Source organism: Merops nubicus, unplaced genomic scaffold (assembly GCF_000691845.1).
Source record: "Merops nubicus isolate BGI_N331 unplaced genomic scaffold, ASM69184v1 scaffold7695, whole genome shotgun sequence".
Taxonomy (NCBI): Eukaryota; Metazoa; Chordata; class Aves; order Coraciiformes; family Meropidae; genus Merops; species Merops nubicus.
Window position 1 is genome coordinate 27083 of NW_008610185.1, and position 22558 is coordinate 49640.

The 22558-nt window shown below is 38.1% G+C and overlaps 1 protein-coding gene across 1 annotated transcript in view; it reads right to left on the reverse strand.

The window, feature by feature from the left end:
* RGS22 (regulator of G-protein signaling 22) overlaps nt 1–22558 on the reverse strand; it is a gene marked incomplete at its 3' end in the record, with an annotated part of 61410 nt that overhangs the window by 13705 nt on the left and 25147 nt on the right. The window contains exons 12-18 of the mRNA XM_008940821.1: nt 19156–19281; nt 17489–17590; nt 11391–11585; nt 6760–6852; nt 6066–6232; nt 2760–2922; nt 1978–2136 (exon numbers count right to left, since the gene is read on the reverse strand). Of these exons, the coding sequence (XP_008939069.1) occupies nt 1978–2136; nt 2760–2922; nt 6066–6232; nt 6760–6852; nt 11391–11585; nt 17489–17590; nt 19156–19281 (1005 nt within the window). The remainder of the gene's footprint in view (nt 1–1977; nt 2137–2759; nt 2923–6065; nt 6233–6759; nt 6853–11390; nt 11586–17488; nt 17591–19155; nt 19282–22558) is intronic.

Below are 22558 nucleotides of genomic sequence, written 5' to 3' on the forward strand. Positions count from 1 at the left end.
AGGGATCTGGACAGGCTGGATCGATGGGTCAAAGCCAATGGTATGAGATTCAACGAGGCCAAGAGCCAGGTCCTGTACTTGGGTCACAACAAGTTGGTCTTCCCCAGCTACAGACTTGGGGAAGAGTGACTGGACAGATGCCTGTCAGAAAAGGTCCTGAAGGTATCATATCCTGGCTGAATATGAGCCAGCAGCATGCCCAGGTGGCCAAGAAGGCCAACAGCATCCTGGTTCATGTGAGAAATAGTGTGACCAGCAGGACTAGGGAAGTGATTGACTAGGGAAGACTGAGAGGGGATCTGATCAATGTTTATAAATAACTAAAGGGTGAGTGTCAAGAAGATGGGGTCAGTCTCTTTTTAGTGGTGCCCAGTGGTAGAACAAGGGACAATGGGCACAAACTAGAACACAGGAAGTTTCTTCTAAATATAAGGTAAAACCTCTTTACTTTGAGGTTGACAGAACACTGGAACAGGCTCCCCAGAGAAGCTGTGGAGTATCCTTCTCTGGAGACTTTTCAAAACCCACCTGGATGCAATCCTGTGTGGCCTGCCCTAGCTGGTCCTGCTTTGGAAGGGACGTTAGACTAGATGATCTCCAGAGGTCCCTTGCAACCCCTAACATTCTCTGATTCTGTAACATGCTGCCCAGGGAAGTGGTGGAGGCACCATCCCTGGAGGCATTTAAAAGACATGTAGATGTGGTGCTTAGGGACATAATTTAGTGGTGACCTGGCACCACTGGGTTGACAGCTGGACCTGATGATCTTAAAAGTCTCCTCCAACCAAAATGATTCTATGATCTCAACCCACAAATTTTCTCACTTTTACCCTTCTGATTTTCTTCCCCATCCCACCAGCAATGAATGAGCAAGCAGCTGTGGGGTGCTTAGTTGCTGGCTATAGTTAAACCATGACAGCAGATTAGCCTTATTGCATGGTCTTGTGCCAGGACTTGTAAAAGAGGCAGAGTTCAGCCAGAAAGGGCAGAGGGCTGGGAAATTTTGCTGTATTTAACATAATCGTTATTAAAATTACAACTGGTCTTACCAGAATCTACACTTTTCATATTCCTTAGTGCTCTGAATCAATGAAAAGGATCCAGCTCATATGCATTTCTAACAACATTCTTGATGTTAAAAAGATGATAGAAAAAAAGTTTTATGAATCAGTGCAGTGTTCATATGTGTCTGGTTGGTGGAACTGTCAAGTTTCCTTCTGCTGTGACATTTGCATTCCAGAGCTTTTGTGGAAGTGCAAAAACCCCAGTCTTTTTGCATCTGTCACCAGCAGGGTAATCTCCCTACACAGATCCTAGCCACAGAGGCACTCTCATGAAAGGCAGATGTTAGCTCTGCCCATTCCTCAGTCTTTCTAATGAGCCAGCAGGAGTGAAAGGCTCCTCATTCCCAGTTTTCTGGCAACTTCCTTAAATAACCAATTGGAACAAGGCTTGTAGCAGTCAACCTCCCCACTCAGCAGAATTTCACAAGTCCTGAAGTCATTTCTACAGGCACTGCAGCTCCAGATGGGAGAATACAGACAGCATGAGAGAGAGAGAATATAGCATGGGAAGCCCACTCATTTTGCATGTTCTTGTCCCCTTAGGCAAATCCTTTACACAAAGCAGCATTTCTTCTGTATGCAGGTGTATGGCTAGGGCAAAATGGCATATAGGCAGTGCGGCACTACAGCAAAGATTAGTTTGTTTGCCTGGAAACCCAGCTGGCAGCAGAGCTGACACCAGCGCCTTCAGATTTAGGATCTAACAATACTGTCAGCTAGACTGTCTTCCAAGGAACTGCCTTCACATTTATCATGCTAAATGCTTCAACCTGTACATGCTACAGAATCTCTTTCAATGTAATCTGAATGTGAGTTGTGGGCTGCTTTTCCTCCAAACCTTTTTATCCTAGTGGTAGATTATTAGCCAAACAAAAAACAGTACCTAGATGTGTCGCTGTTGTTAAGAAGTTACCTTTTTTTGTCCCTCCACCCCATGGTGTTCATCTGCCAGGAACAATGGCAGCCATTGTTTTTCTAATCTCCTCTGGACGCATTGCTGAATATCTAGCAGAGCCGCTGCTGAAAGTCGATCACGAAGGATTTGTCCCCATCCTCCACCTGAGTGCATTAGCTAAGCAATCCAAATACAATAACACATGACATAAACTTCTGTGTATATCAAAAGTCCTTTATCTCTCTACATCCTTGATTTAGCAAAGTATGAGCTTAACTGTAAGCAAAGCATTTAATGCATGCTTACCCAAGGCTCACATGTACTTTTCATAAAAGGGAACAGATTACATTTGTCCCTACCTATAACAGAACACAGACTCCAGCAAATAACACCCCAGCTTGACCAAGTAAATTTCCTAAGTACCAAGATGTATCGGAGTACCACAGCTCAGACTTGCTGTCTGTGGCTTTACTGACATACTAAAACAGAAAGCTGGAACAAGTCACTCTGCCTGAAAGCCTTTTTTACACTTTTTATGAGCTGTGCTGTGCATGCTCTGGCTGTGGCCTCAGATCGGGGTCTAAGAGAGATCTTAGAATCTTCTGTGAAGATGAGGGAGGAAAGGCCTGAACAGGAAGGAGGGGATCCCCATGACCAGAACAGAACTAGATTTCTGGTCAAAAATATAGACAAGATTTAAGGAGATAGCTTGGGGAAAAGCTGGAATAGGGCTGCTTATAGACTTTTATCTCACTCATATTGAGTGAGATCATTCTTTATGAATGGTTTGTAACCAGTACCTGTTCTTGTTGCTTTTTGGTAGCTGGGCTGTTTGGTCCAAAGAAGTATTTTTTGTTTAAGTACTTGTTTTTAATGTCCTTAGATTTTTTCTCCCTTATTTCTTTATCCTTGTGAAGTATCTTTCTGAACTGTTCAATATCTAGCCAGCACATGAGATCCATGCTACAAAAAAGATTTAAACAGAATGTTATTCCAATATTGAGTTAATTTAATCAACATTCTAGGGAGTTATTAGTTTAACCACAAGCCACCAAAGTGTTCAAGTCCTAAATACCAGGTCAGATTGGACTGAAATTTTATGTCATTTTTTTCTTTGCTAGTACCATCTGGTGAGACCATGGCACTTGCTGAACAGGCAGATCAAACACACATCTTAGAGATCTCATTTAGGGTCCCTTCTGTGGTACCCTGAAAGGATTAACCTCCTCTGTGCACTGCTGCTAAATCTAGCAGGGACTGTGTACCAGAGCCACAATGCAGAGCTCACAGAGAGAATGAAAAATGAAACAGATGAGAATTTGAAGCAGTACAGCAGGCTGTGAGCCCCTGAGAGACGAGTCAACACCCCCTGTTCTGCCTCCTCCTCGTATTGCCTGAGAAAGGAGGAGGGATGACAGCTGGGAATGTCAGTCCCAAGAATCACTCCCTTCCTATCCCATTTGAAGTGCTAGAGCTTAAGTCAGCCCACAATCAAGCAGACAAAACCAATTTATGATAAATGTTGTTTCTAGGGCTTTTTGTGAGCTGCCTTTTCATAAATTACTGATTCTGCTACTTATTTCATTATTCACAGTAAGTGACAAAAAATCTCCGTATGCAGTTCTTGACCTAAATATTGCTCATAATCATTTGAGTGTATGTTATAGATTTAAATGTGTTTTAATGGAATGTATATTGGTTTTGTTCTTTAAAACAGAGTACAGAATACGTGACATATCTACAATTTCAGTTTCATTTATGTGACTGTTTTCCAATAGTATCTTCTTAGTAGAATAGAACAGTAGAAGTTTTGTGAGAGTTTTAATGAGGACATTCACTGTATTTGCACCAGAAAATATGAAACATTAAATCCAGACAAATCTGTTTCACTTTTCCATTCAGTTCATAACTGGCTTTGTTGAAGCATTAATCTATGAGTAACGCTTTCAAAAGCATCTGACTGATTTAAGACCAGATGTCCCCCCTTCAAAAGTCTTTTGAGACCCTTGCAGACCGAAGTTATATTGAGAGTGAAATTCTTTCATTTGCTAGTTCATCACAACGTGAATAAGTTCACTCAAATGCAAGCAATCCAAGTTACTGCCGTTTATGGTTACTCCTTGGCATTTACCTATGACAACCAATCACATATGTCCATCTAATTTTGAGAGCAAAATATATAATCTGAAAGTATGTTAGGTTAAACTGTTTACAGTGGTGGCTTATCTATTCATACTCTTTCCTTTCAGTGGATCAGGACTATATGCATAGTCAGTCAGTCTGGCAAGACTAACAGCCGGTAACCTACTAACCCAAAGTAATGAAAATTGTCCTGCAATTTCGTGAATATAGCCTAGATATTTAACAAAATATTAATTAATAGAATTTTTTTTTTGTTTCTCACCAGAATTTATGCCCAGGTATTCAGCAGCCTACCCTTCCTGAAACTTGGATCATTTACAATTGGGCAATAACAGAACCATAAATTTTGATGAAGAGGCCAATGACATATTTGTTGGGTTTTGCTGAAATTTTCCAGACTGCTTTATTTCTAGGATCCCTTCAGCTTATAGTACCATTAAGCATCTTTACTGTAGCATGACAGCTGGACTTCAGTTATGAGGTCTGGTCCCAAATCTAAAACACCATTTGGAGAGATTTTAAATTTTTTTCTCTTTGTTATGAGTTCTAACAAAAGAAAATTTCACCAGAAATTAAATATTTCTCTTCCTGGATCTGTCACTTCAGACTGGGACCTGTCTGTGATTAACAGAGAGGCAAGAAATCACAGGTCCATCATATCTGTCCAGGATCCCATCCTAGCCAGTGACCTGTCCTCTGGTGATTCCTACTATTTCCTCAGTTAGAGAGGAACTCTAGGTCAGTGGTCTCCAAAGCAGGGTATGAGCACCCCAGGGACTGTGTGAGATGATTCATTGGAGGACAGGAAGGAAATGTTAGAACTTCAGTAGCACATGTATATAATTTTTAAAAAAATAAATATATACATAGTGAGGGGTGCATGCTCAAATTTTTTTTACTAATGGGGTGCACAATCAAAAAGGTTTGGAGACCACAACTAACTCAGAAGAGTCATAAGAATCTTCACCTGAACTCATTACTTACAGTCTTTTTGTAGTCAGGGAGCAGAAATGCCCATCTTTAAGAATGATTCATCCGATGTTATCTTCAGAATTAGAGCAATTGTGTACAGAAGTATTTCTCTCCCTGACTACAAAGGGAACTTATGATAATAAGCAGAAGTGATGACATTGGCCAGGAGAATCCTTTGCTAAATGTCTGTCTCAGGACATATTTGAAAAAGCTGACCAATATCCAACCTAAAGTGATAGCAGTGCTTGACTAGAGGAAATAGGCAACATGCAAAGCATCAGCTCATGGGAACCCAGGTTAAAGGAAGGAAGTGACAGTTTAAGGACTTGCTAGCAGTAACTTAAGAAGTGTATCTATCTGCCTTTTCCTAAAACAGGATAGAGATTTGTGCGGGGCTTGGGAAAAAAGAAAGAAAAGAAAGAGGAAGGGAGGAAAAGAAAAAAAAAAGGTGGCAAACTCACATTTAGTTCTGCTAGAGCTTCTGTTTAGATCTTCATTTTTAAACAAATGGACTCGCTTTTTCAAAAACTCTGCATAAACTGTGCTATGAGCTGGTACTTAATTTTGTTCAGATCAGTGCAAACATAAAACTGGGTTTGCTCTCACAGTGTGAGAATAACATGGCTGTCTTCTATTAGAACTTTTTCATAACATCCAGCTTTAGTTTTTAAAATGTACTAAATTGAATCTGCATGAAGAAAGCAAAGTTTTTACTCATTATAGCCTAATCGCTCTACTCAGGGGTTTGCCACTAATCAAAGCAGAAACTGAAAGAAGAACTGTAATACAGACATGTTAGGATAGAGTTTTTACCCCCAAAAAGTTAAGAGAATTCAGTTGTCTGAGTAACAGGCATGTGCATTTCGTAAATATACAAACACATTTCTAAAAAAGACTAAAATCTGTGAACACTTATAGAGCCAAGATCCCCAGCAAAGATTTCTTCTGAACTTAGAAATGAGTAAAATAATAATAATAACAAAGAAACATACCCAGCAGAATGGTCATAAAGAAAAGCCCAGAACTGTTCTAATTTCTCTTTGTCGTGGATCAGGTCAGATAGATTAGGACCTGCCAATTTTTTGGGAACTTGATGCAAGTGCTGTTCTTCTTTGAGAGCATCAGGGCAGGATGTCAGACCAGTGTCAGCAACAGTACTCTAAGGGAAGAAATTATTTCACCTGCATAACTGATTTTTTCATCTCTATATTTTGCTCAGTCTAATAATCATTGCATTAGATACCTTCTGTCTCTGTAGAACAGCTTTTTGACTGCTGAGAAAATAAACTGAGTCTCCAGCTCTTAATCAGCTTTAGTTTTATGTTTGCTTTAAACATACCAGTGTGTGCACATTCCATAATCAAATAAACCAGTATATACCTGTAATTTGCTTGAAATTGAGGTATTTACTTAAGATTAAGGATCCAAAGTACATTCCAAAGACTTTAGTGGAAGCTGTCTCATTGGCTCCAATCATACAGTGATCTGATGTCGATGTAACTGACAGAAGACCTGTATTTGTATTTAACACATTGGCTGTCAATCATTCCCCAAAATGAATGGTAGGAATTGGACTACTTGCTTCTCCAAATTGGCATGAAGTCGGTCTTTCATTGAGGATACTCAAAGTGTTAACCCTCTCTGATAGAAAAAGAGTTTGTTTTTATTAATAGGTACTTGTCTTACCTCATCCTTCTTGGAAGCACTCTCTTGATGCAAAGCCTGGAGCTTTTTAAAGTACATGGAGTCCAGCTGTCGAGTTTCTTCCACCAACTCCACCTAATAAAAATAATATCTTATGTCATCCCTACAGTACACATTATAGAAATATAGAGAACTGGATGGGCACTGTGCCAGTGACAGTGGATAGAGAAGAATTTGTTTGCCAGTAATGAGACTGATGTTTAGAAGACACTAGAAGTCACATCCGTGTGACAAACAATTCAGTTAAAAGCTCTGGTAGAACAAAATTTTCAGGTCTGCGTAGGATCACATGGAGATTTCTACAGAACACCACTAAACAGCCTAGCTATAGCTTTAGGGGAAGAAATTTGCATTTAAAAAATTGTAAAATTATGTTGTGTCTATTGTTATTTTGTATATTATATTGTGTATATTTTGTCAGACTTACCTGATTACCTATACCAGCAAATTCTATGTCAAAGTACCACTGAGAAGCAGAAAAACAGGTGTTAAAACTATGACTCTCAGTGAGCAACATCAAAAAGGTAAAGTGCCACAGATATCCAGAAATGAAAATTTAAAGACAAGAAAGATGCTGCAATATCTAAACAACGAAGGTGAAAGCTTTCATTCCTTCAGTCTTGTTCCTTTCCTTAGCTTAATAGCAGATAATGCTTTAAAATAATAAATTGTACATGATTAGAACACACACAGTATTGACGTATTTTGCCTTAATAAGAAGCCTTATGTATGTAACTAGAGCAGTTCTCCATGTTATGTGCAAACAGTCGGTAGTTGCCTAAGGAATAGTTTGGTGAGCCTCTCAGCTGACTAAACCATTCAAATGCAGGTTTTAGGATATTTAGCAAAATTAAGCCAATGTGTTATACCAATTAGCATGTCCATTACAAAGATTAGAATGTTATGATGTTGCTGTACAAGAGTTTATGTGCAAGAGGGGAAAGAGAGGGTTTAGATTAATATTCATTACACTTTTGTCTAAATGTGAATCCCACACTAATCACCGTGTTGTCTGAATGCCTTCAGGCTCTGTGTAACTCTATTCCACTCTTGTAAAGTGCTTTTGGGTATTTTCTTTAAAAGAAAACGTAATATAAAAGTAAACAGAAAAATAATTCAGAACATTTTTCATAAAGTTTAAACGGAAAGCAGATAGAGGCAGGATGAGAGTAAACAATAAAACTCTCCTGTTTTCATGTTTTGTTTAAAGATAAAAATATAGATACATACTGACTGTGTCCCAAATAAACGATTTTGGACTCACCTAATTCTTGATAAAATACCTTGTTTCATTATGGGCCAAACATATCCCGCTGTATGGTAGAACAAAGGGGAAGAGTAGAGCCAGGGACTGAACAGAATACAAAGCAGACCTTGTCTTTGAGCTGGGAAGGAGTGTGCCTAAGCATCAGCCTGCGCCTAGTACAAAGGACTCGAGTGCCTCCTAGAACAGGTCATTTATGTCTGTGTAACTCTTCACAAACGCGTGTATTGTGCACTTAATAGGATTTAGTTCTGAGTTTTTATGCTCCGATTAAGATGTTCATGTTATTAGGGCACTGAGAAGTTTGCGTGTAACTACACTTTCAAAACAAAGTATCATCTAAACTGAAAGCACAATAGACTTTCCCTCAGTTAACTTAAGGAAGCATAAACTGACACATGCATTAACTTAGAGCAAAAGTCTGTATTTTCAGTTCTTACTTTGGAGGAATTCTTCAATTGCCAGAAGCAGTGAAAACAGTGTATTCAGAGAGTGCTCGAAAGCAAGGTCCATTTTACACAAAAATTAGGTATAACAATACTCATCTGAGTTGATGACTTGACTCAGGGAGGACTGGCAATAGATACTAGACAATTAGTATTGATAATAACACATGGAAAAATATAAATTTGCAAAAGACTGTAAAACTAGTCCAACAGAAAGTACATAAAATTTCAGATTAATGAAAGCATTAATCAGTTACATAGTGTTCAGCAGATCACAAGCAATTATAGCTGAAATAGTTTAGAAAAATAGCTTAGCAAAAAAAAAATTATCCGGAAGCTTAGAAATATAAAAGTGAAGAGAATATTTTGCAGATGTGTTTGGATTAGTATATTTCATCTTACAAGTTTTTTTCAGTGTTCAGACTTTCAAAGTTTCTTAAGGAAATTTAGTTATCACAGGATGTGAGAGAAAGTCCCCTTGTGAATTAATTACAAGTTAGAAAATAAAAAAAAAAAAAAAGAAATAAAAAAAAAACTCTTTCATTGTGGGGTGGGGTTCTATTAGAGTCTCACAGCGATCTGCACTACAGTTGTTTCTTTTAAATTCAGAAATTATCTGGAAAAGGAGGTGAGTGAGAAGACAACAAAGTTTGCACAAATATTCCACAGAGCGAAATATTAAATTGACTGTGAAGAGCTGCAGGAATTTAGGACACTTTAGCATTTGGATGATAACAGGACAGCTGAATTCAGTGACAATAAACATTAAGTCATTCCAGTGAGCTCCAAATTAGGGCTTTCCATTAGCTGTCATTACTTAGTAGAGAGATCATGGCATCATTGCAGATGGCTGTTAGCTTACATTTTGCACATCCACCCAAAGTTCACCAGGAGCAAAAGGCAATTAGAATCATAGGAACAATTAGGAAAGGAACAAAAAGCAAAACAGAAAATGTGATTCTGCTACTGAATAATCCTTACTGCATCCTGATATTGAGTAGTGCTTGCATCTCATCAACAGACTATAAAATAATGGATACAGATGAGGGTGATAGGTGTAACAAAGGTATTGAACACCTTCTGTAAGGGAAAAAGGTCAAATAGTCTATGATTCTTTGGTTTCAAAGAGATGTAATTGGAGCGGGATACAACAGGAACATGTAAAAACATAACATTGAGAATAAGACAAGTAACAATTGTTCCCTGTTCCTCATGACATATCAAAACTAGAGCACCAAGTGAAATTATCAGGGAGGGGTTTGCAAACAAACCAGGGTAAGCATTTTTCTCACTTATGGTATAATTAAACCATAGAACCCATTACCACTGTGAGGCTGAAGTCAGAAAATTACTGAAGACACATTTATATAGACCAACCAGAGGAAAAAAAAAACCATCAAAGATTATTAAACACAAAAATGTGGATAAGACCTTTGCTTCATGAACTTCCTCAGGTGCAAAGTGCTGAAGCGGACAGTTTCTGCTGTATGGGTTTCTTTCTGTTCTTACACTTTATTCTTAAATGTTTAATACTGGCACCACCTAATAGGCTTAGCAGACCATTCTCAACTGTGATTTTAGGTGTCTGATCTTCTAGTTGTTCATACACGGCATGCACAATATAGTAACAAAAATACAGTGTACTACAATACTTCCACAGAAGGATTTCAAAATGTTTTGCAAGGAGCAATGAATGCAAGTTCTTATTACATTCTGACAGAAATATCAGTGGTAGAGCAATGATGTTTCCTGTAAAAACGGAGATGCTCCATCTAAGTTCATAGTGGAGAAAAAAACAAACAAACAGACAAACTTCCTGCCCTCCAACTCCCGATTCTCTGTTGCAGCCTTCCAATATCTGAAGGGGGCCTACAAGAAAGCTGGAGAGGGACTTCTTACAAGGGGAGGCTTGTAGTGACAGGATAAGGAGTAATGGCTTTATACTGGAAGAGGGTAGATCAGAAATTAGGAAGCAGTTCTTCACTACCAGGGTGGTAACACACTGGAACAGGTTGCCCAGGGAAGCTATGGATGCCCCCACAATGGATGTGTTCAAGACCAGGATGGATGAGGCCTTGCACAACCTGATATAGTGGGAGGTGTCCCTGCCCATGGCAGGGGAGTTTGAACTATCTGATCTTTAATGTTCCTTCCAATCCAAACCATTCTACGATTCTACGATCCACCACTGCCTCTGCCATTTCTTGTTCTTATTTATCGAAAGCAGTCAGGATGGTAGCCCTCCCCTCTGACCTGCATCAGCTTGCTGAGTTCAAGCCTTCAGAGGCTTTCTGGGATTGGAACCGGGTACACCACTGAGCCACCTACTTCAGGAAGACTGCAGGGCACACTTAGCCCCTTACACCACACACAGCAGGACAGCCATCTGGAAAGTGTCTGGAGCAAATACATCTGGATCACCATATCACATATCCTCATATGCAAAGCAGTAACTGTACTTTAATTCTAAACACTAAGAAATACTTAATACAGTTAATATGGACCTAGCATCACTGTACTGACACTCTAGAAACACAGCTTATTTTGTGCTTATCAGTAAAAACATAAAGGTTTGCAGGCAATCCATCATAATGAAATTACTTTTGGTCAACAATAAGATTGCAGAAAGATGACACTTCCTGAGAGGAAAGAGAAATATTGCCATAGTAAGGTGCATTCCTCCCAAATTCATAGACCAAGAGGTGCATTTCCTTCTGGATAGGAAGTCTGCTTTCCATAGGAAGCTCAGCCTGCTCCATGCATCAGCATAGAAAGGAGTGGGTAAACAAAACATCCCATAATACTTCACCTTTCCTATAAATGTAACAGGGTTGCACATGAAGGCCCTTGTAACTTTCTTTCCTGAGGGAACAATTTTTCAGGGTGTCATCCAGAACGCTTACCTTTCCGTAAGTATATTTGTCTGCTTTCACCATCTTTGTCCAGGGTTCTAGCAGAACAGTGAGAATATGTTCTTCTGCTGGGTCAAAAAGATCCTCAAAAGCTGGGTCAATTTTCTGATACATCATGTTTTTCTTACTCTGATGAAGTCCGATGTCCATACTGGCAGATGGGGCAATGTAGGTTGCATAAAGGAACTACAATAAAACAAAAGAAAACCGTTTCTTGGTCATAATCCATTCCAATGATCACAGCCCACTGAAGGGGACAATTAATGCATATTTGTCCCCCACTGCCCTGCTGTATATTCTGAATGTATATCTAATTACACTTGCCTTGTTTTTACCAATATTGTTATTTTGTGCAAAATTCAGTTCTTGCGGCAACTGAACTCCCTGCGATTTTTACACCTTATTGTTAAAATGGTTAGATCACAAATGCTTAATGTAATTTTTGCTTGGAAATATTTGGCTGATTCTTAGTTAGGTTCACATAAAGACAATCATTACAGCAACTGCACTTGTCGTTAAGTTGCTTTGTTGTCTTGCTGAATATGTGCTGGGCTAACTTGTGAAGGAGTCTTACTTCTGAATGGATAGGGTTTTGTAAATTTAAGGTTAAAACTGATGAAATAATATCAGATTTCATTCTGTGCAAGATTCTCTTGCACAGTTCTTTGACACTGAGAATCCATTATGGTACAGGATCCTTAACAGGATCCACTGCACAGCTGAGGTCTGAATCCTTACCAAAACAAGGATTACAATTTGATTTTTTTATGAAGCACACGGAGTTTGCTATTCAACATGTATGAACAGAAGAAAGCTGAACCTGAAGAATGTTTCCGTTTCACTAGCAGCTCATTCTTGAAGCATGGAGTAATTTTTTTTATTATTATTTTAAATTATTTTTTTCTCAAAAAATATTCCCTTAAGTCAAATTCTTGTTTTGTTTTTTTTTTTTTAAATGTTTCATAAATTGCTATAAAAAAGAACATTTAAAACTCAGAGAAAAACACTTTCTTGGAAGAAGATATTTCAGAATATCTTTCTAACACATCATGACTGCAGCTAGGAACTCAAGTGAAAAAAGATGCGGCTGTAATAAATTTAATATACTTACAAATGTTTTCTTTTCTTCATATTGTTAAAGTCTAACATTCTCAAACACATGGTCAGAGGATCAGATAAGTAGCATAAATCAGAATTTCTCTCTAGGATGGCACTGAGGAGCCCATCTTTACTATTTATTATCAGTATTTTGACAGTGAAGAATTGTTGAACCTGATAAGTGTCATTTTCCTTATGTTGCTAAAATCCAGCTGTAACTAGCAGATGTACAAAGCAGCAGAGAAGAAAATAATACATTTACTATGTGTTCGAGCAGTAATAAAACACTGTTATGTTTAGATTTCTAGGAGAGTGGGAGAATGTTTGAATACATTAACGAATGATGCTTCTGTTTGTTTTAAATGAAATTGATTTATTAGACTCTTTCTTTCAAACAGCAACAGTACCAGACTACGTCCTCATTATTTTGGACCTTAACTGTTTCAAACAGACCCTTTAGACTCTCGTGGTATCAGGCCACTGGGGAATACAGGGCCACAATGACTGATATCCATCCCCCAGTTCCAACTTGTTATGATTGGCATATCAGCTGTCTATGCAGGATTGCACCCCCATTTTACAAAGATCTGATCCATGAAAACAAAGATGGCTTGTGCCTATTGTGGCCCATGTTGTCAGTGCAATAAAGACCCCCAGGTGTAAGAGTAAGTTAAAGAAATTACATCCACAGGAAGAATCCTAGCTGAAAAACAAGACTACATTTATCCTAAATCATGCCCTTCATTAAGCCCCCAAATAAATTTAAATTCAACAGAGACAGCATTAATTAGATAGTGATTTCAAAAGTTGGAAGTTATTTTCAAGAACCCTCACACTAGTAAAGTTTCGGTTACATCATATTCTATCTAGTCTGATCCAAGACATTCTACATATAAACCAGCCAAATTAAAAGGGACCCATCCAATGTCATAAAGATGTGGTATCTTTAAAAATAGGCTTTTTAACTATTTTATTCATCATTAAGGCTAAATTGCTTCACCTGTTATGACTCATAAAACCACACAAGAGATCTGTTAATTGGTGAAAATGGTCCAAAATAGGTCCTCAATATTTTAACACTTAACATTTAACATTTAACCTGGTTCTTTAAATGGCTGATCATTTCTAGTGTAGTTTTAAGAATAAAAGCAAACCAAACACTCCACAAGTTTCCTGGACAGAACGCTTCCTTCACTTGTGATTTTGTATGAAAACAGGTTGAGCATATTTGCTACTCTTCTTTAGAGCCAACAAATAATATCAGCCTACAGAGTCGGAAATTGCCCAGACTAAGGAATCTTTGTCCAAAAACCATGGAAAATCTGTTCACATACATTGTCACAATATATTGCCATGATAGGGACTGCCTTCGCAGGCTGCTCTGCCTGCAGAACTGCTCCTAGCCCTGCATAATTTCACATGTAAAACTGAAGCACAATAAAACCAGACTTTTTTTTTTTTTTTTCCCAGAAATGACAGTTAGGGGTGGTAATACATGTAAAAGCACAAATTTAGAGGTGTTTAAGATAGTTATGAGTGCACTTTTCCAAGCTCAATAAACCAGACTCTGTGTGCTGAGAGAAGAGAAAAGGGGGGAAAAAAAAAAAAAAAATGGCCTCTTCACTTTTGAAGGATGCAGGTTTACAGTGTCTGAGGCTTCGGGAAGATGCCATCTTTTTGCTTAAATTTTTGTAAGAATCCATTGCTATGGGATTTGACCCACTAAGTAAAAAGACAGCATTACAAAGTGACAAAGTGAATGCATGCACTTGCAGATAGATAGAAGAGAAATGAGAAGGAACTTTCACCCCTGCACCCTTTGCTGAGGGTTCAGGCACATCTGTAGATCTGCACTGATCTGAATTCAAAGACTGCAGGAAAACCAACTGCAAAGAGTTCTACACATGCCAAAAAAAAAGAGGAAAAGTGTGTTTCTTCACAGCCTTCAACACTGGGGCATTGAAAATAGCAAGAGATAGGGTGAAAATACATTGTATCCTGTAAAAACAAATATTCATAACCTCTCTTGACACCCATGTCATGGAAGTCTTGTGATTTTCTGAATCTCAGTGAAATAGTGAAATTATTTGTATTGGCCAATCTCCCAAAGGATAAAAAGGAAAAAATTACATTAAACTAATGTAAAGGTTGTCTAATTCATACAAAAATCTTAAGCATGTGTCATCAAGTGCACCACATACTTCATTTATTCCATATTTTGTTCCTTTCGTTAAACACAAAGAATTTTCCTACCTGCCAGCCATGCATTTTCCTATAAATGTGTTAGAATAAGTGGTGGCTGAACTCAAAAGCTTATCTGGAAATTTGGTCAGAGTCTGCATCTTGAAATTACTTATCATGCCACAAATCTGAAGTATGAAATGCTTAGGAAATTAAGATTAAGACTTTGCCCTCATTTATGACTTTGCAAATCAGGGATTGTTCAGGCCTTGGCTTTTGGTGTGAATTCATCTCCAGATGAGATGGCTTTGGTAAGCATTCTCAGAATGACTAGACTGTAGCAAGAAACACAAAAAAAGATTCAAGTACAAGTGCTTTCTATGGCTGCCCAAGATGTGGATACTGCTCTGATCTAAACGAGGAGCTTGTGCAGCTGCTTGACAGAATCATATGATGGAAGAATACAATTCACTGTCTGGTCTTAAATGGAAAGGCTAAACTGGCTTAGCCCCCATCATCACTTTCCATTGTCTGATTCTAAAAGCTCACAGTAATGATAACTGCCTTTTTGGTTCTAGTGTTAAAATATTGTGCTTCCCATACCTGTATTAAATTTTCTAACTCTAAATGACTAATTTTTAATTGAAAACTACCATATGTATTTCTTTACTGCTTTTCTTTCCCAATTTATTTTACACTTCTCTGTGTATGTTTATACTGAATAATCATATATGTTCCTGGATGATTATCAGTGCTCTTACTCATTGGTTTTTCTTATCCATCAGATTTCATTCTCACTGCAATTTCTTCTCCTGGATGAACGAATACACACCTTAGACTGTATTTTCTTTACTCTATCATAAAGCTGAGATAAAAATGCCTAACAAATGAAACACTGAGTAACAGATACACAGCAATCCAGGTTTGCTCTTGTTTCCAACAGGAAGCAGGCAGAGCATATACAGGATATTCGATGTCTCTTTCTGCAACAAACAGTAAAATCTATATGACACTATGTTGTGCGAATCTGATCCACATTCTCTTAAAGAGTACTTGGAAATACTATCTTATTGTGCCAAAGGTAAGCGCAGAATTTGGGAACACACCTCTTCCATAAGCAGACCCTGTAGATTGGATGCAGCTTGACTCTTTATCATGTTCCAATGAAAACAAGAATAATTTTTGTGCAGCCTTAAAAGGCAAGCTTGAGAATGATACCAAATGTTGCAGCACATGTGTTGATTTGTTATGTTACATTTCAGCTGTTAGTTATGCTAATGGAACAGTTTCACATATTTCGTTTTGATGTATTTACTTTAATGGCTATGTGTATGCAGCTCTCTGCAATTGCCTGGTAATGTTGATTGTACGATGTTCTGCTGTCACCACCAGGCCAGCACTGGAAATAAGATAAGTAAAGAAGACCTGGGCCTTAATTTTCAGCCATGCAGCCACTGCAAAAAGAGTGTAGCTGGTGTGAAATGAAACCAAATTGAAAACCACCGTGGACCATAACCTAAGATTTGGCCTGAAACAAAACGCTTGGGAAAATGAAGACACAGTCGAGCGATGGTTGACTGGCACGCCTGTTGTGAGCGGGTTCTATAGCCACACAGGAGCCTGGGCAGATATGGGAGACAGCCAGTCGTAGGGGTCCAATCAGTTGCCCTCAGCCTCAGGCTGTAAGTAGAACTGCAGAGGAAACCAACTAAAATGTGTAGCTGTTCAAGTTAGCCACCATGTGACAGGAGAGAGGGAGCCTTGGCCTCCTCCTGGAGTGGGTTTCTGTACAAATAACACTGATTTAGGTGAGAATTCTGGACAAATATGCAAGATTCTGTCATTTGCCCCAGTAAAACCTCCAAGCAGGAAAAGAAGACATATTCAAGGAAGTCCAGATGCTCAGTAACAGAAGCCATACAAAGAAATCATTCACCACTGCTCTCTACAGATATTTGTTCTAATGACACGTGAAGTAGTTGTGCTTTATTACAGCATATGTTGAAATATGCAGATAGGATATACTCCTACACAAGGTTTACAGCAGAAAAAGGGACCAAAGTTTGACAAAGTGATTTTAAAAGTTGCTTGGAGTTCTTCTAATGATATTACAGTGCTGCAGCCCTCTTCCCTGGCAGTATCAGACTATTTGGCAGTCGGTGACAGCCATCAGCACCCTTGGCCTGTGGCGAAACAGTTTGCTTTTGTTTCATTGCCTGACTTAAAGTGTGTAGTCAATTAAGAATGCTCATTTATAGGAAATATCAGTTCCACTTGACAGCAGATGAGGGTCTAAAGATCAAATAGGACAGATGACAACTGCAAAAACAACATAATGATGCCCAGACAATCAGAAAAACAGGACTGGCAACTGAAAGATCCATTTTCATTACTAAGGTCATTATTTGAGATCCAGACCGTGAGATTTGCAATTCTAACACACACAGGAGATGGAAAAAAAGGTACAGCACACAGTACAATTTAGAAAAAATATTATCTTTGATATTAACACTAAGCAGACAGTTTCCAAATACAACACAGAGTAGCAAAGGGGAGATTAGATAAACTGAGTGCAATAGATTAAACTGGGAACAGCCGGCAGAGCCTAGAAATCAAATAATGCACATTTAACATTTAAATTAAGAAATTCCATGGAAACAAACCAAAGAGCTTCTTTTATTGTCCACAACTCAGATTTACATTGGTGTGGATTGTCAAAATTTGGAAACTTTTCAACTTTCTATCTTCTTCTCAATCTTTACACTAAGCAAATGAATTTGTGAAGGGAAAACACATTATTTACAACTTACTTGAGCTTGCTTGCATATTTTAAAAGGATGAAGAGTTTCTTGGTAGAAAAGATGATGATAAGCTTGTAGGTCAAACCAAAAGTACACACTGTTCTTCCACAACTAGAAATGAAAAATATTGTAAGTTCTTGCTACCTAAAAATATCACAGCTTTGTAAAAGGTTAACTCTCCAATGCAAGTAATGATTTAGCTCCTTGGGGTCATCATAAATCAAGCTCAATTTAAGATGGATTTAATATTTTGTTGCATACTGGCAGAAGGACAGCATACTTAATAGCATCATCACTGTGATACTGTATCTTTTATTGTATCCTTTTTGCATAATTTGCCAGTAAAATTGTTAACATTGTAGTTAACATTTGAAGAGTAACCACATTTCGGTGGCATAAAGCCAGTACTAAAGAAGAAATGCTGATAATGGACATGCAGAACTTGTGTCATGGTAAAATAGCATTTTGCAGCAATAACCAAAACAATTAAATATTGTGCACTTGACATATGTTACTGGGACTATCATTACATTTTTATTACGTGCATTTCTGAGTCACAGAGTCTTGGGCTCATAAATTCTAACAAACATCGAAAGACGTTTCAGAAGAAGGAGTATAGATCTTTCCCCCCGTCCGCTGTTTTAATTCCTGTGCTTGTGGAGTTTGGATCTTAAAAATGCCCTGAAACCCCCATCACTGGACAATAAAGAAAGTGTTTCAAAAAATATAGGGGCAGGGAACTTTGCTCCATGAAGTGCAGCCTTCCATACCTGGCATATGAGTGAAATAGGCCCCACAGTTACAGACAAAACCTTAAGGAAACCATTTCCAGAGGAGTCTGGCACCTGCAAAGGCTGGAGGATGTGTGGGTGATTCCTATCTCCGATGAAAAAATAAGTTATTTTTATTTAGATTTCTATCTAAACACATTTAACATTTTAAGCTGAAAGTATTCATCTTTTGAAACATTGCACTCTGGTAGCCAAAGGCATTTCTAGCTACTGCTGCTGGATTCTGGGTTGTGCCAGCACTGAAACCGATGTCCATCTTGATTGCATTCAAACCTCCCCTGAAGACTCAATTTTTCTGCAAAGCTACTAAACATTGACTCAGATTCACAACTTGTTCCAACCAGTCCTCCATTTACACCCAGCAATGAATGACAGATCTGCTGACTGCAGAGAAGAAATAGTGTTGCGTTTCTCAGAAATCCAAGAAGCTTCGTGGAAGCAGAAGGACGTTTTTAAAACATTGGAGAGTTTGGACATCACTACCCTAACAAGTAAGAAGGAGGCAGATTATCATGAGTAATAGCATAGCAGATTTTCCATCTTTTTAAAAAATGTTTTTGTGGGTTAAGACCTCAATTTTTCTGCCAAGTTAAAGGCTAGGTTTTAAAAATTATTAGTCTTTCTTTTATCCCTGATGGTACAATCAGATTTACAATAGGTTAAGACAGTTAGGATCTGACAGCTTGGTTAAGACCTGTCATTAGTTTGAATATACACATGAACAGTTTATTGTTGTTGAGGGATTGGAGTCTCACAAGTAATAATTCATCCAGTCATTAATCTTTCTTTCTCCATTTTTTTTTTTTTTCAGTCTGGCTGCTCTCTATAACTTGGCATTCAGTCAGCTGTGGACTAAATTATCACAGGGTAGGAAAATGCTCGTACCTTATTCCCTGACTTCTCACAGAAGTGTGTGAAGTGGTAGCCTGCTCTGTTCTCCAAATAAAGAGACTGCAGCATGCTTTCCATTCTTGATCCTCCTAAGACAACACTGCCAGCAGCACTTTTCCCCTGGACAAATAAAATATAGTTATACAGCAAGGAATAACAGGCTTTTGTTATTTTCAAATGTCAGTACATTGCAGTGGAGGGCCATGCAGTGTGTTCAATTAGTATCCTCATCCCAAGAAACTAGACTCTATTTTCTACAACATATGCAATTGATCATAGCTCTCCATGCCATTCTCCCACTAAATATTCATATCCAATGGAGTAAGTCTGACAACTGAAGGCATGTAGAGTAGCAAAATGACCATAGCATCCCTTAGGTGGTTCCCCAATACTTGAAACAGGAAAACAAACCTGGCCTTAATTCTATCATTAACTTCAGTTCTGAATCTGGGGAATTCCAATGATACCAAACAATATCACTTAGCTGTCAAATGTTGTCTCAGCTCAGACTACTGAGGTTTGAATTAAGATAAGTTAACAGGTGGTTATTTGGTCAAGCCTCAAAACAATTAACTAACATGGAACAAAATATGTGTTTTTTAGGGTTACACCACTGACATGAGCAAGAAAATCATGAGCATTTTAGGAGGGAAGAAATCCATGCTCTTTAATGTGGCTGTCTCCTGGAGTGTTTGAGGAAGAATACATTCATTTTGACCATGCTCAAGAGAAGCCAGAGAAGGTTACAAAGTAGTAAATTAGCTTTTGATGATCAGAAGAGAAACTTTGTCTTACTTGTCATCTCTGAGAGCTGAGGTGAGAGCAGATGAGTGTGGTAGCTAATAACTAGCTTCTTTCCAAACAGTAACAAGGATGGAAAAGGGCAGGAGAAAGCCAGACTTCTAAAGCAGAGTAGGAAGATCTGCCTCCCCAGTATGAATTTAAACTGTGAATTCCTGCATTGCCCTTTGCATCATATTTGTGATGGCATATTGTGAGGTTCTGACTGTAGGTTCCATTCTAGCCCTGTAAGTAGATAGTGTATCCCTTCCTCAGCAAGATGAAGATGTGTAAAAACTGCATATGAACTAAAAGTTCATGATGTGAACATTTCCTGAATATTAGTTTCTAACTGCACGTCCCCTAAATGCAAAGACTAGCCTTCTGTCAAAAATAACAGAGAAGTAAAATGTTTGTAGTGAAGTAATAAAGTATAATTTTGATGTGAATACTATCAATTGTGTGCTCAAGTGACCAGCAAACTCCATGCATATGTAAACAGGCTCAGAGTCCGTAATGTGGGGTGTTTTTTTCAGTTGTGAGGCCATGAGTATCAATACCTCCATGAAACAGTAAGCTGTTTTGAGACCATTTCACAAATGTGACAAGTTTTGGATATATTTTAAATTGCCAGATCTTGACATCTCACATGTTCAGTTTCTCAGCAATTTAACAGTTACTGAAAAAAGGCTCTTCTCTACAGCCTGTCTCTCCTGAGGTTTGCTGGATTGAGGGCCTGCTTAGCAGGCAATAGTTCAACAAAGAAAAGAATGAATTAGACAAGCAATAAAAAGGAATTGGACAGGTGAAGCATTTTCTTCTTACAAATTTTGCTATTTTAATTACTTTCTAGGGCAGATTCAATTTTCACTCTAAGTCTGCTATACTTTCCTAGGCAATGATTCCACTGAAGCATTTATCCAGTGAGTTTTCTATAACAGCTTACTGAACACGTGGTCACCATGGAGAAGATGAACACTCTGTAGTGAAAATAAACCTCTGTATGTGCCATGATTTCCTATCAGATAAGTGACAGATACCACACAGAAAATGCTGATGTTCTAATTATACTTCTGCATAAGGCATTGACATTCATGTAATCAAATCAATTCCTCCCCATCATCAACTACTCCCTCTTTAATACTACAAATAAAGTGTTTTAAACCATGATTCAAGACAACTTATATTTTCAAGCAGTACTTACCAGGAGCAGCTCAGCATAGGTATACTTTCTGTGACCCTGGTATTTTGAGACTTTGGTGACATCCAAAGCTAAGCAATCAGTCATGTCTCTGCTTACTGATTTTGGCCTGGATCCACAAATAAACAAAATTTTCAATATATATTTAAGAAAAAACTAAGACTGCTTATAAAATAAATAGCTAAGAAGGGACATGAGAAAAATAGAATGACATAGTGAATGGTAGAGGAAGAAGTACATGGAGTTCAGATTTATAATAAATGTAAAAAAAGTAGAATGCTTTTCCATGTGGCCGTGTGGAAATCACAGGCAATGTATCTTTGAGGGCTTGAGACAGGTTGAAAGAATATGAACTTATGTAGAGAATATCAACTATTACATAAGAGGGTAAAACACTTCTGTTTGGAGAAATAAACCCTTCTGTGTTGTGGCACAAACAAACGAGAAACTAATCAGCCAGGGAGGAAATCTTCACACACGCCATCTGTACTATAACTGTGCTTCACTAAGGACATTATTGTATTAAAGTATTCATGAAAATGGAAAGATCTACACGTCTTTCAAAAATATTTGAGGTCTATCAGAGTGCAGAAAGATCTACAAGGGACTTTTGTACTTACCATTTTCTACTGCTAGAAATATTAGCCCTTTGGGGGCTCTGAGTTGATGGCAGGGTAGGTGATAATCTTGATGATCTCTTCAAAGAGAAATTTGGTGTAGCTGGTTTAAATAAAGCTGTTGGTGAGCTTGTTCTACTTTTCTAAAAGACAAAAAAAAGAAAAATAAGGTAATTCTATATTATTTTTTTTGCCTTTGTGTTTTCTTATCATGTTTTAACTACTCAAAAACATCAAGGGTTTTCAACTATTATTCTATGTCAATCACAATATGTAAGACCTCTAATTGCAAAAGGCTTTTCTGAATACCTAACAGGATTTTTCAGCACACCTTAGTAACCACTATAACTTAAAAAATACATTTTTAACAGGTAGGAATATATTACTTTGTACAGAATTACAGAGAATGTCAGGTGAAGAGCATGCGAACATGTTTTGTGAATCTTTACTAAGATCACCTTAAGCAGCTCACTCTAAAACAGATATAATCATTCAGATTAGGAGAGAAAGGGGGCATTCTACCATACCATCACTGACTTTTTTTCAACACCAGTTGCATTCAGAATGCCCTCAGAAATTCACCCAGAATTGCTGCTCTGATCAGCTGATTCTGGGAGGTTCATAGGTGCCAGATCACAGTTTTCTTCAAGTGCTGAATTCAGCTAGGGTTGGAAAACCTGCAGAGTTAGGATTCTGTTTGCCTGACCTACAGTTAGTCCTGGGTCATAGCACACCTTGTGAAGCCAGAACTGGTCTCTGAAAGAGGCAGCTCCTTCTGACTCCCATTCCTGCTGTGATC